Raw genomic sequence first — 14,851 nt, forward strand, 5'->3', positions numbered from 1 at the left:
AAAGCATGTTTTTCCCTAATGTGGAGGGAGGACTCTGAGCTTAGGTTTTTTTCATGCAGAGCTTCAGCCCAGCACTCAGCTTGAGAGTGTTTCCAGCTCATTCACATACAAACACCTGGATAGCATAACTGACCTCAGGGAGAGCTGTGCTCATTAATAAGCATTTTTAGGACTTTACCCTAGGATAAAAATCATGTCAGATTTTTCTCCAAATTAGTTGTAACAAATGAAATCGTAAGTCACCGTGCTTTCTAGATTAGTCACACTTGGTGCACTACCATCTTGTCCCATTGACTTTCTTAGTCTCACTGTTTCTTTCAGTTTTGGTTAATCTGTAAGCGCCATCCTTACAGGATGTGTTGGAGATGAAGGATCTCTTAGATTTTCTTCCTCTGAGATATGAAGTAACATCCTAAATTTGTGTCCTCAACAGCAGCTACTTTCTGTTACTACAGATAGCCCAGCTGAGCTACTTGTGGGTGCAAGTACTAGGCTTAACAGTCTGCCATGTTCAGACTTGGTCATTGGGTTGTGTCTGACAACAGTTCTCTTAGCCCTGTATTGGGCACTGGTGAGGCTGCACCTTGAGTGCTGGGTTCAGTTTTGGGCCCCTCACTCCAAGAAGGACATGGAGGTGCTGGAGAGTGTCCAGAGAAGGGCAATGGAGCTGGGGAAGGGTCTGGAGCACAAGTGTGCTGAGTTCCCGGCTGAGGGAACTGGAGTTGTTGAGCCTGGAGAAAAGGAGGCTGAGGGGAGACCTTCTGGCTCTGTCCAAGTCCCTTGGAGGAGGGTGTAGAGAGGTGGGGGTGGGTCTGTTCAACCAAGGAACAAGTGACAGGACAAGAGGAAATGGCCTCAAGTTGTGCCAAGGGCAATTGAGATTGGATCTGAGGAACTGGAAGGTATTGTCCAGGAGGGACTGAAGAGTCATGTAGACATAGTGCTGAGGAACATGGGTTAGTCGGGGACTTGTCAGTGTTGGGTTAATGATTTGACTCGATGGTCTTAAAGGTCTTTTCCAGTTGAGGCAATTCTGGGATTCTGTGACTCAGATTTTTAAGACAGACGTACAGGAGAGAGGGAAGATACTGCACGACACTGCAAGTCTACTTAAAATGTCTTGAATGGCTCTGTGTTTCCTTTTGGATAGCATCGACTGTGCAGGGATATTAAAGCTCAGAAACTCTGACATCGAGCTACGCAAGGGAGAGACGGACATCGGTCGGAAGAACACGCGCGTGCGGCTGGTCTTCAGGGTTCACATCCCGCAGGCCAACGGCAGGACCCTCTCCTTGCAAGTAGCCTCCAACCCCATCGAGTGCTGTAAGTAGCAACGAACATCCTCCTCTTGCTGGGTATCGTGCCACACCACACTCAGGCTTTGTCCACCAACACACTCTACATGGGTTTTGCTTTACCTGTCTATTCAGTGAATCTTAATCTGCTTTCCAAAAGCACGTGGTTTATACTGAAGAAGAAATACCTGTGTCTTAGAAAAAAATGTGTAGCTTTAGGCATTGATTTCTATAGGAAAGACTGCACTTAAAGCAAAAGTAGGATGCACTTAAGCTAATAGTAGACGTAGGAGTGACAAAGCGCTTTGCTTTTTTTTTTTGTGACTCCCTGTCACACAGGTAACTGCTGTAGGAGTTTTGGAAAACAGGTATTGTGTCCTATTCACTCTCTGTCTCCCCATCACAAAGCAAAAACCAGCAAACAAAACCCAACCCCTCTGCTGCAGAGCTAACAGTGTAGGAGAGCTGACACACTGGCACAAGCTGCCTGCAGCTTCAGAAGACCTCCTGAAACTAGATTTCCGCACTGGGGTCTCTTTGCTTGAACAGACTGCTTTTTATCAGATACACCAGGGCATCCTCCAAAGACACCTGTATCGTTCTTGCTCCATAAGCCTCGTCAGCCTCCCACATGCAAACAAAACCTGTTTGTTTCGTGTAGCTTTACCACTCCATCGTAAGTGGTGGAAATTGAATTTCAGTCTAACTCCCTTTGATAATTTGGTCTGCTGGATGGACTGAAACAGTTTTTTAAGGTTTTGTTGGATTCCACAAAGTGGATCTGATGCTGACAGAGTAGGGATTAACTTAATGTCTAGTGGGTGTATGGAGGGTGGGGAGCAGAGGGAATGAGAAGGAAGGGTTGACTATCCCTAACCCCGTGCATGCTGGAGGGTTGTTCCCACACTTGTCCCTGCATCACTGCCAGGCTGGAGTCCCACACAACGTCTGGCGGGTCCTGGAGCATGTCCACATTCGATCTCTTGGAGGCATGGTGCTTTTTCAGGGATCATTAATAGAGGGGTTGCAGGAAAGAGCATCCCTGCACTCCTCTTGCAAAAGCAGTGGCATTGGTGACAGGCTTTCAGACCAGTGCCAGTACTCCATCCTTACACCCAGGGTAGCACTGCTGCCACTCTGGTAGTTCAAGTCTGTGAGAGAGGCAGAAGTAGGAAAGGGTAGTGCTGTTAGACCAACAGTGATAGAGCTTCTCCTTCACAGTCATTCATTTAAATAAACAAATGAGCACTGGCAGTGGGAAGGGAGATAGATGAAGATAAACTGGTGTTATTTATGTAGAATGGCAGAGCCTCCTTACCAAGAGCAGATAGACTGGCATAAAGCCTTGTCTTCTGTCCAGGATATGGATGAGATGAACAATTTCCCCTTTGTTTCTTATTCAAGGGCAAATTCTAGGCCAACAGGCAAAGCAAAAAAATGTGAAGAGTCATGGTTTCATCCTACTCCTGTTGATGAGAGCTTTTCCATTGCTATGTCACAGGATAAAGCACAGTTTAAATACATCCTGACCTGGTCTGTGCAAAGGTGCCAGGCTCAGGAAACCACTAAATGTGAGCTCAACTGGATTTGTGTCAGTGAACTGCAGTTTTGAGGGTTGTGTCACAAGCAAAAGCATGGTACGTGCCTCTTGAAGGGAGCGGAAAACAGGAGAAAAAAATAAGTGCTAGTGTTATTTCCAGCGCAGAACGTGGAATAAGGTGGTGCCAAAAACTTCATGCATCTCTTAGTGCATGTGACACCAGGAGGAACTATGTAATCTGGATAAAATGTCACGTCATCCCTTGAAGCAGAGCCACGCTCACTCCGTGTCCGAGTTAAGGGGGACAAAATATGTGCCACGAGAATACCAGGTTCTATTTGCATGGATCCACGTGTGCGTTGGCACTCAGGTGCTGGTGGAAACACGCTCTCTAATCTGTGAACTTCTGCTGGATCGCAAGGCCCGTGGCTGCTGTTGCTGCTGCTAGACAGTTTGCAGAATTGACAATATGGTGTTTAGTGACTGAAACATGTTTTGGATGTGGATGGTCATCTTGTTATGTGTGCCTGGTCAACACACGGCATATATGTTATAGATAACATAAGAGAAAATTGTTTTATGTAAACAAATTTCAATAAAAATACACTTTTTGATAGAGTACAGATCAAGCTGAGTTTTAAAACAGCTTGTTCTTTGTGAACCTTTTGAATCTTCACTGCTATGTTTAATATCGCTATTGTTTACTATCAAGGTACTTGAAAACCAACCATGTTTCCTGCAAACCTTCTGACCTTTCTTTGTTTCTATATCAAACTCAGCTTAGTTTATCCAACTCAGCTTAGCTTATGAGGTAAAGCATTAAGTTACTTAGTAATGCAGTATTTACTTGTTTGTTTGTGTGTGTGTGTGTGTGTGTGTTTGTGGTTGCTTATTTTTATTTTTATTATTTTTATTTTTTATAACTCTCTAGCTCAGCGATCTGCCCAAGAACTGCCTCTGGTGGAGAAGCAAAGTACTGACAGCTTTCCTGTTACTGGAGGGAAAAAAATGATACTGACTGGCCATAACTTTCTGCAAGACTCCAAAGTCATCTTTGTGGAGAAAGCTCCAGGTATGTCTTTTCAATCTAGACTCCAGTCTGCTTCCCCCCGCCCCACCCCCGGCTGTTTTAAAATCTCTGCCAAATGATGAAAGCATAAATATGGTAATGACATTTTCTTCTGCATGTAATATGTTTTCCATGTCACTGGGCAGAGCTGTGAAAGTGATCTGAGCCATGCCTGGTGCTGAGGTTTCACAGGTGTAGTTACAGGTAGATAATAGGGACGTTAAAAGCTGAAGTTAGGCATTTGTTTTTGTGACAAACTGTGTCTGTAGCAGGTAGGACCCATGAAGGGTGTTTGAAACCTCAGGTGGCATGTCCCCATAAAACCTGCCAGGTGGAGCATCTTGTTAAACCTTGCTGTGATTTGTGGAACAGGGAGTGGTGTTGCTGGTGATGTGTGCGTGCACATCTGTCTCCTGTGATAGTCGAGACCGGTGGCATTTATGATCCCCTGGCTGAGGAGGGCTTGCACATGCCTTCATTCGAAGGACATGTTTCTGGTTTACCTTGAGGACTGGGAAAGGACTGCTGATGGCTCCCCTCTTGCAGGGTGCTGCTCCTGTGTGGTGCAGTGGTGGTAGGACTGGTCCTCCCTGGGAAGAGTCCCTGGCCTGGCTGAAGCAGGGCAGGTTGCACGGGGGAGCTGGAGCTGGAGCAAGAGGTGTCTGGAGGAGTGGTGGGTCACAGGGTGACAATGCATAATGCATATGAATGCCCCCAAGGGAAAAGGGGGTGGGAGCGGAGCTGTGAGTCAAAGTCAGGCTCTGAAACAAAATTGTCAGGGGTAGGTTTGAGTCTTGTTTTGGAAAGAGTTTCCGTGGTGCTGGCAGAAGCTATGGATTCCTCAGCTGCCTGCTGAAACTCCCCCTGAACTTCAAACCCTCTTGGGCGCTCCTCAGGCCGCCAGCTCTGGCTTTGATGCTGTCCTGCTTAACCCTCCATGTCCATGAGGTTCCCGTGCCGCTCCCCTGCCCACGGCTGCTGCCGGTGATGTGGGAAGTTGGATGGTGGGAAGGGATGGCGAGGTGTGCATGGGAGGCTCTGGAGGTAAAGACATCTCAGTAGATGTGAGCTCAGTGGGCTCAAGTCTTCAGCAGAAGACTTCCCTGAAGTTCCCCTGGCAGAGTCCTGGGTTGGTGAGGTTTAAGTCACCAAAAGTGTCCCTGCTGATGGCAGGGGGGTTGGAACTGGTTGATCTTTAAGGTCCCTTCTAACCCAGAGCATTGCATGATTCTATGAAGTGTGCACGGGATAGAGGTAACACCCCAGCTCCTCAGCAAGAACTGGTCAGCGCCATTCCTGTGACCCCTGGGCACTGTGCCATGTGCAGTCAGGCTGTGGCCATGAGGTGGGCAGAACACCCTTCTTGTTTCTTAAAAGGATTTTTTTTTTTAAGGAAAAAAGGGAGTATTGCAATTAAAAAAACCCTGGAACTCTGCTCTTTGTATAGCTTGAGGGCAAGGAAGAGTGTGACTGTCTATTTCATATATAAACTTCCTTCATGGCACGGAAGTGGGTTAGCATGACGTGTCAGGAGCAAGGTTCTGGATCTGTCTCACTACAGGAAAGAAACCACATTACAAGGTGCTTTCCTTCATACTTATTTTCTCCGCTTTTCCTCTGTTGATTTAGAAAAATTTTGAAGTATCACATCCCAACGGATTATGATGGTGATGCTACTTGTCCACCAGCAGGTACCACAGTGTGGATTTGGACACTGTCTCCCTTAGCACGAAGTACACCAAAAGCAGGATGTTCACTGTGTATAGTCTTAAATTACAGAAATGCAAAACAGGTCTAGCCTTGTGCTTCTTAACCAGACAGATGCCTCCCTCGAGCAAAAGCAATTTGAAGCTGCACAGAGACAGCATCTAGATAGAAAATCATTTATATAAGCGACATTGTTTTCAACCTTGGGAGAGGTGAAGGAGTGTACTGTTGCACACACACTGAGCGTGCTGATGAGGAAGAAAAATGATTGAAAGGCCTTTCTTGTCACCCTGAAAAATGCCTGGGGTGAACTTTTTGGGGGCATGGATTGGCAGGATGGAGCAGTGATCCTCATGCTCTCCTCCCCTTGGCATGGAGTCACTCAAGGGAGCCCATATCATCCAAGAGTAAACAAGATCATTAAGTCAATATTAAAAGATCTGAAACTGAAACTGTCCTGCCTGGTTTTAGTAGCCTCAGTGTAGACTTGCTGCAGTTGCAGGCCACTACTGCCTTGTGGAGGTATGCTGTAGGGGACCAGCCTTTAAACTCCAGAGCGTTCAGCGTCACCGGGAGCTGCCATGGTGTCACTAGGAATGGCACGCAAACACCAACGCTGATCCAGGCTGAGCAATTTCTAGAGCTTCTGTGACGAGTTATGTGCTCCGTTGCCAACAGCTCCGTGCATTGGGAACAAACAAGCTCGATGTGTTGTTGTCAAATGGCTCTGGCTCAGTTTTTGAGCAGAGTTACTGTATTTAATGTCAAATGAACAAGCATTACCAGTCTTCCCTTTTGAAAATCAGCACGCGGTGTTTCTTTCCCTTTCAGCCCTTGCACGTCTATGAAAGTAGGTCAAGAGAGGGAACACCAGCGTAGTTTCTCTTTCTCTTAGGAAGCTGGTTATGAACTTTTGTGATTAGCTGGAGACATTCATTAGTTTTGCTGCTGTTACTGCTTTTGTTTTTGAATTTGAAATGTTAATCACATTCCTGGTGAGTAGCAGCCAAACGCAGCTTTTACGAAGTAATAGATCACAGGAATCATTGCACCCATAAAGAGAACATATATTTTATATAAAATTTAAATATTATACTACATGAGCTCATGTCTTCAGTCCTCATTCGGGTAGAGTCCCCAGGCTGGGAGGCAGTCTCTGGGAGCTCCTCTAATTCATGCTAGTCTGCATACTTAATTGGTTAACACAAAGAGTTCAAGAACACTTTTTGTTTGCCCTTCCCCTCTCCCCCCCCCTCTTTCTGTCTGAATAATTTCTTTAAGTCTGCCTAGTGCATTGTGATCTGCTGAATGTTTTTCCAAGCATGAGTCCCAAGCTTTCCGTCTTCAGGGTTAGCCCTCAGCTGTTGGAGTCTTGGGAGGAATGGCATTATCCTGGCCTCCTTGCGTGGGGAGTCTGTCTGAGCAGTGACTCATACAAGAGGGAATCCCTGAAGAATGATCAAATCAATCTTTCAGATGGGAAGGCAGCGGCTTGGTACTTTCAGCTTAACCCCTTACTGGCTGCTTTTTGAGCTGTGAAATGTACTAAATGGAGCAAAATGTACTTTACAGCCCTGCAACTCTGCGGCTCACAGAGGAGGAAGGAGGCAGCTGAGGGATGGAGGTGCATGGAAAGGGTGGTGGGAGGAGCACAAGGAGGATCTCCTCAGGATGGAGAACCCCTCATGGTGTGGTCCAGCACTCAGGTGGAAGGCCACTGCTTTGGATAAATAATGAATCTTTTCAGAAGCGGGCTAAAGTTTGCTTGAGCCTTTGACAGTACCATAAAAAAGTTCTCACGTGTTCAAATGAGTCCTTATTTTACGGGATTTTGGTCAATGTTTTATTGCTCGCACATCAGACCATATTTTCTAGTGATGAACGATGGTATAAACCAACTGTCCAAGCAGCCTAGTGGTAGTAAAACTGTGAGTGCTGAATGTGCTTTGAGAGGGTTTGCTTTTTTAACTGCAGAATTTCCTTAGGCTGGGGAGTCCCACAGTGACTTTATCTCTTACAAATTCCACTAGTAATTGTTTTTCTTACCTTCTTTCACTTTCTGTCTTTCTTTATAGTCATGCTTTTCTCTTCCTGAGTTTCAAAAGGATCTTGTGAGTCTATGTGTCACAGTTGTTGGGTACTAGGTTGAAGACATCTAATACCAATCTGGTTTTCATCAGAATTAGTGCTTTTTAAAATATAAAAAAGTCTACAACCAGGACACTGGCAAGGGCCCTTGATGTCTGTATGCTGGGATTTGCTGTGGAGGCAAGGTGTGCGTTGTAGTTACTAAAGTGGATGAAATGGAGTTGATGTTTGTTATCTGTGGGAGGAGGTGTTTGGCTAGGAGGGACAAAATGTTCCCTGTCTAACACAGGCATCTGCAAGAGTGAAGATCATGATCTCGAATTATAAAAATTACTTGTCTTTTAAAAGATATCTTTTAATTTTTTTTTCTTTTATTTCATTTCTAGATTATAAATGTAGCAGGAAACAAAAATCTTAAAGGAAGTTCAGAAAATGCAGAGGTGTTTGGAGAATATGTTTTAAGAACTATATATCTGTCAGCTACCTTTTTTTTTTTTTTTTTGAACAACTTCTACAAACGCTGTGTATTTGTTTTCAAAGCTAGTTTTTCGAAGGTAATATGAGTTACTGAACACAAATCAGCATAAAAACCTAACAGAAATGACCAGACTGCTGGCTCCTAGTGTATCAGATTATGATTAGTGATCTATAAAACTGAGTGCAGTGGAAAAATCCTAGTTTCTCTTCACTCAGTTCACAAAATGTTTCCTGTAACTCATGAGTGAAAGGTTGCTGATGAGAAACAAAGCCAATATCCCAAGCACCAAAGCACAGGAAAAATACGGGTATGTCTTCTTGGCACGCTCTAGGACATTGTAGAGTTGCCCAAGATATTTTGGGATTTAGTCTCACACTAAGATTTGAAAGAGTTAATCTACCCCAAAAATTGTTCCTTGCTCAAAAATTGTTCCTTACTCCTGCAGCTAGAATGATTTTCGCACTGGAACTAGCTCAAGTATTTCTGGACTCCACAGATTTGGCCAAGTCTAGACATACCTAAGAGATCAGGTTAAACTGACTGAAATCTTCATTATTAGCAGGTTGTGATCTATGTGAAGAAATGGGTATTTGGTGTAGTATTATTAATTATCATTCAGTTGAGTTTCCACTAGTTAAGTTAGAACTCCAAACCCATTTCTTTGGGTTTGTGCTTAGTGACCAGAACTCAAGGCAAGAGTTTTAAAGAGCGAAAAGGCAGAAATGTTAACACCCAACTTCAGTACAGGATTAGTTTCTCAAATAACACTGACTTTGAAATTCTGATTCTGGGCTGTTAATGTTGAGGGCCATTTTGTCCTGGTCAAAGGCCTGCATTTGGGCTTCCTGCTGCCAAATGCCCCTCCTTGAAGATGCATCACTCTCTTTGATGACCATTAATTGAATCCACAATTTGTAACGCTGTATCTCTGAGTAACTCCAGGCTTAGGAACTTCAATGGTTTTGAACATGTTGTTAATTACTCAGCCTTCAAATTAACAGTGGTCCTAGCACCTACGCAGGCTGTAACCTAGCTGCATAATATCCTCAGCTAGTGTGCCCAAAGCCTTTGAAACTCAAGTTCCTGAAAGGCAGGGAACTAAACAGCACCTCAGCAGCATTTCCTCCAGAGATTTTTCTCTTTTTGAATATTTTCAAACAATCAAAGAGTATTTTTCAGATTCATTTATTGCTTCAAACTGTTCATTCTGTTGTTGTTTTTGTTTTGTTAAATGGAATTTTCTGTCAAAGCTGTTCCTCTTCCCTGCTGAAACCAGTTTTGCTCTTAGAACATGAAGGTGCTGATGTGGCATGGTAATAGTTATACTAGAGCAGATGAAAAGATAGCTGGGTGAAATCACCAGATTTTTTTGGTGTATATGCCAAAGGAAATCACTCTTTTCTGTAAGTATTTCAGATGGGAAGACTTACAGTTTGCCTCCCGTTAGATGTGTGGTCAGGCTTGGTCAGCCGAATGTTTGCACAAAGTAAATGTGATATGGAAAAGAAGGAAGCTGGATGAATTTAAGTGTCCACTTAAGCATTTCACAGGGTTTTTTGCTCCTCTCAAATTTCACTGTCTCTGGCAAAGATTAGAATCAATCAGTTGCTGTTTTAATGTACAAATGTCAGTCTGAGAAATTCATTTCTATTTCCCATATATTGTGTGACCAAAAGTTGCCTTGTTGTATGGCAGGTAACTCAAGTGCAGTATTTTAGCTTCAGGAGCACTTTTAAAAAGTTCTGGAAAATTATATCTTGACAAAACATTTGAGTGGCATGTGGATGGAACGGATGCGTTGGGGAAGCATGTGGGCTTTTTGGTTTGACTCAGCTACACTTTGGAGCTTAGGGTTTGGAGACTGTTTTGACGCGATGTGATGTGATGTGATGGGGAGACGGGTGACTTGAGTCTTGGCAGAGCTCCATTTGGTAAAAGATCTTACATTCTCAGAGATCTTTCCATTACTCTTTCCATTGCCAGTAGCAGTCACGGTTTGGGGGGCAACTGGCCAGAAGGGGGTCATGTTTCACACTGGTAATCATACTGTAGCTCACATAATAAATAAGCAAGTGGCAAAAATCCCTTTCTCCCTCTAGTCAGATGGACAGATAATACATAATTTTGTCTTTATCTGTCTGTTTATCCAAGTTCAGGACACATGTTCCAGTTGGCAGTGAGCGATTGCACACTGACTCATGTGCAGTGAGGTTAAAAATTCTGGAAACTAGATAAACTGGAAACTTCAAAGGCATACAAGTTGGGAGCATGGAGTTCACGTGAAGATCACTTGAACCTATTTCCTAGAGATGTATTGATAGCTGAAGAGGTTTCTGGCCACCGCCTAGAAATAGATATCCTTGGGCAAATAGTGTCATCGAATGGTGGAGTCATTTGATGGTGGAACCCTTTCATGCGCATGCAGGAGCAATGATGTAGCTTGTAGGAAATGTCAGCACATTTCAGTTTTTCCTGGCTGTTTAGTCTAGGGAATGGCCAAGACAGAGCGGGACAGCAGCCATACACATGAGATGGTATCAGCACCAGCGAGCCTCATCCAGGGTGTTGCTCTCACAGGGAAGAACGATATCAATCAATCACAGTACTTACTGCGGACAACAGAGAAATCGGGAATAACCATCCAGTCTCTAGATAAAAGTCACTTGTCTGAGTAATCCTGAAAATTTTTAATTATTATAGAAACTATGACTGAATGCTTCAAGTTTATTCTTTCATGTCTTTGCCAGACTGAGTGGCTTTAAGCAGCTGTATCTGTGTAATCAAAGCTTTGTCTCTGAACTTTTATAACTAGCACAAGGGTTCAGATAGTTTTTACTGTTACTGTTCCAGTAGGACCCTCTGTCCAAACACACAGGAATTCACAGCCCTGAGCACAAAGCTGAGAGTCTATTGAAGCAGTCGGTGCCTAAAGACAGTAGAGGAAAGGAGTGTGTTGGTTTGACCCTGGCTGACTGCCAGGCACCCACCCAACCACTCTTTCATTCCCTCCTCAGCAGCATTGGGGGGTGGGTGGAAATAGGATGAAAAAGCTGATGAGTCAAGATAAAGACAGGGAGACTGCTTACCAGTTACTGTCACAGGCAAAACGGGCTCTGCTTGGGGAAAATAATTTATTGCCAGTTGAAAATAGAGTAGGATAGTGAGGAACAAAGGCAAAACTAAAAACCACCTTCAGCCTCTCCTAGCTCAACTTCACCCCTTCATTCCCAACTTCTGCCACCTGCCCCTGAGTGGTGCAGGAGGATGAGGAATGGGGGCTGTGGTCAGTCCATAAGGGTTCCTCTCTGCTGCTCCTTCCTCCCTGTGCTGTTCCCCTGCTCCAGCATGGGTCCCTCCCGTGGGGGACAGTCCTTTCACGAACTGCTCCATTGTGAGTCCTCTCCATGAGGTTCGGTCCTTCAGGAACAGACTGCTCCAGCGTGGATCCCCCATGACTGCAGTTCCTGACAGAAAACCTACTTTGGCATGGACTCCTCTTCAGAGGCCACAGCTCCTGCCAGGAGCTCGCTCCAGGATCGTGGGCTCTGCATGGGCTTCAGGTAGATATCTGCTCCGGTGTGGTTGTCTCCATGGGCTGCTGGCGGACAGCCTGCCTTGCCATGGTCTTCTCCATGGGCTGCAGGGGAATCTCCGCTCCAGCACCTGGAGCACCTCCTCCCCCTCCTTCTTCACTGACCTTGGTGTCTGCGGGGTTGCCTCTCTCACATGTTCTCACTCCTCTCTCACAGCTGCTGCACAGCATTTTTACCCCTTCTTAAATATGTTGTCAGAGAGGCACCACCAGCTTTGCTGATGGGCTAGGTTCTGGCCAGCAGCCGGTCCATCTTGGAGCTGGCTGGAGCTGGCTCTGTCCGACATGGGGACAGCTTCTGGCATCCTCTCACAGAGGCCACCCCTGTGGCCCCACCACTAACAAAACCTGGCCACATAAACCAATACAAGGGGATACCTGCAGGAGTAATTAGTTTTTGGAGGGTTCATCTACATCTTTTGGAAAAGCACAACTCCTTCTGTCCTAGAGAGTTGGTTCATGTCTCAGGTGGGCATCACAGAAAAAGGGAGAGCTGAGGGAAGAGGAGCATGTTCCTTTTAGATCTGTTGAGGGAGTTAGATTACACCTTCAAGAGCAATGTGGAAGAAAGTACAATGACATTTAAGAGAGAAATAGAGAGATAAGACATTTCCAAGGTGTGCCTTGTTGCAGGGAAGCTGATGTCAAGGCAGATAATCAGAGGAGAGGAGGGGGGACCTCTAAGATTGAGTCCAACCTTCTTGGACAAGAGAAACAAGAAAAGGGACATGAGGGGGACAATGAGATGGAAAACATAAAAATGCCATTCAAAATCTTACTGTTTAGACTCTACTAAAAAGTCATGAGGGGTTGCTGTAATGGTGTGTCTCTGGAATTTGAGAAGTTTTGGCCATATAGATAAAATAGTTTGTGTCTTAAAAAAAATAATCAAGAATCAATTGAAAGCATTTGGCTGAAAGTTAAATCTTAAGATGAGGAAGAAGTAGGAGTAGCTATAATACAGGTGGTGCTGTTGGCATCAAGCACAGAAGCAGCAGAGGAAAAGAATTGTTCATGGAAGGAAAATTTGGAACTTGGTTTAAACTGGCTGTGAGGTTTGTTACTCCAGTAGTCTCCAAGAAAATGCAAGACAGATCAGACTAAAAAAGATAGACCAGGAATATTTTACTCAGTTCCAGCTGTGAAGTCACAAGTTCAGCCTACTAGAGGTTCCCAGAGGAAAGTAAAATGGTGAAGACAAGGAGATGACACGAGCGTAACCAAAGACAGAGTGAAGTATTGTCATGACTGCTGGTGGGTGGCTGTGCTGGGTACGCTTGGTTCGACCTGCCTGCTCTAGAGGGACTTTGCGGGGATATCAAGGTGCAGTTTTACTTGGAAGTTGAGTTTCTTAGACCTGGGATTACTGAGAGTTATTACATAAAAGCCTCAGACTAACGGTAATTTGAATAGGAGGAGGTGCCAGAGAGCAGAAATTGAATAACCAGCTTCCATTCTGCTGAAAATAGGATCTGGCAGGTCATTCCCATGGTTTTGACTCAAAATGAACCTCAATCAGTCAGTTGTCAGCACAGTGCCTCCTTTTAATTACCTGGACTAAAATTACAGTTCATTTGCAGACACTTGAACTCAGAACAATTAAGTCTGTTAGACATACTGTGGTAAAAACAGCTAAAAAGGCTCACCTTTTTGGCAAAATGAGTCCTTCAGCTTTTGACTTGCCCAGCTGAGTGACCAGAGAGGAAGCACATGGCTGGCACAGACACCAAAATACTGTAAGACACAGTTTGTACTGGATTTTTATCACCTGGTTGCTGCATGGCTTCTTTATTGTTAATTTAAGGTAAAAAAAAAAGAGAGAAAAAGTTAACTCAAGAGCATCATATGCATGACAGACAAACCCAAGTCTACGTAATACTCAGTACTGCAGAAATGTATAGCTGAAGGAATGGACAACATCTCTGCACTGCAAAAAGGCTCGTGAGGAGACACAAACAAATATAGCAGCTTTGATGTGGAGATACAAATAGGTCAGTTATGCATGAACCCTGCTGCGCAGGGACTGGTGCATGCCAGGAGACATGCCAGGGATGGGGGACAAAGTCTATGTAGCAGGGTAGTAGGCTGTGAGGAGGGCAGAGAAGAACAACTGGGGTCTTCCTGGCAGGGAAGAGGGAAATAAAGTAGGTGAAAATCAGACCAACTGTGTGGACTCGTAGCAAAAGTAGTAAAAGAGCGAAGGGGAGGTCAAGGTGGTGGATCTGCTCTGTGGGTGACTCTGGGCACACGCACAACCGGGAGGCATCTCCCTCCTCACAGAGCCCTAAGAGACAGCAGATCTCAGGAGAGTGGAGTGCCACTGAGGTTGTTGAAAGAAAGGTCCTGGCTGCTTACATTACAGATACTTATTCTCTGCTCCCTCTGCATTTCTGACTCTTTTCTCGCTTTCCTCTTGCCCCATCTTCCCTGTATATTCCATGGCAGACTGCTTTGCTGATGTTGGTTCATCCTTACTGCCTGTCCTTTGTAAATGTCTTTAAAACATACACCAGTGTGTAAACATGGGCATGGACTCCCACTAGCAGATTATTGGGATTGTTGGTCACCAGCTGAAGAAATGTTGTTTGCAGCAAGACACCCACAAGACCAGCCTAGAAAAGTGCTCTGGCTCCTTGTGGCATCCCCAGATCCGAAAGGTTGCTGCCTCTGGATGAAATCTGGTGCTATTACACCCATGCTGGTGCACATCTGCCAGCAGGTGAGAGCACCGGTGGGTCGTGCCCAGGACTGGCATGGGGAGTGCTCATCCCCAACCAATGGAACCCCCTCTTTGCCTCCCTCATTGCCCAGGCACAGAGCTGACCCAACCTGCCCTGCACCTGGAAGCTGATAGCATTGCCAATGCAGCCGTGTGTGATCTGTGCTCACAGCCCAGAGGCCAATAACCGTGTCCTGGGCTGCACCCAGAGCAGCGTGGGCAGCAGGTCGAGGGAGGGGATTCTGCCCCTGTGCTCCACTCTCCTGAGACCCCACCTGCAGTGCTGCCTCCAGTGCTGGGACCACCAACATCAGAAGGACATGGAACTACTGGAGCCAGTCCAGAGGAGGCCACGAGGATGAT

The 14,851-nt window shown here is 45.3% G+C and overlaps 1 protein-coding gene across 1 annotated transcript in view; it reads left to right on the forward strand.

Moving 5' to 3' along the window:
• Positions 1-1,150: 1,150 nt before the first annotated feature.
• LOC104529817 (nuclear factor of activated T-cells, cytoplasmic 1-like) overlaps positions 1,151-14,851 on the forward strand; it is a gene marked incomplete at both ends in the record, with an annotated part of 19,177 nt that continues 5,476 nt past the window's right edge. The window contains 2 exons of the mRNA XM_010174226.1: positions 1,151-1,323; positions 3,767-3,907. Coding sequence (XP_010172528.1) covers positions 1,151-1,323; positions 3,767-3,907 — 314 coding nt within the window. The remainder of the gene's footprint in view (positions 1,324-3,766; positions 3,908-14,851) is intronic.

Source organism: Antrostomus carolinensis, unplaced genomic scaffold (assembly GCF_000700745.2).
Source record: "Antrostomus carolinensis isolate BGI_N321 unplaced genomic scaffold, ASM70074v2 scaffold41968, whole genome shotgun sequence".
Classification (NCBI taxonomy): domain Eukaryota; kingdom Metazoa; phylum Chordata; class Aves; order Caprimulgiformes; family Caprimulgidae; genus Antrostomus; species Antrostomus carolinensis.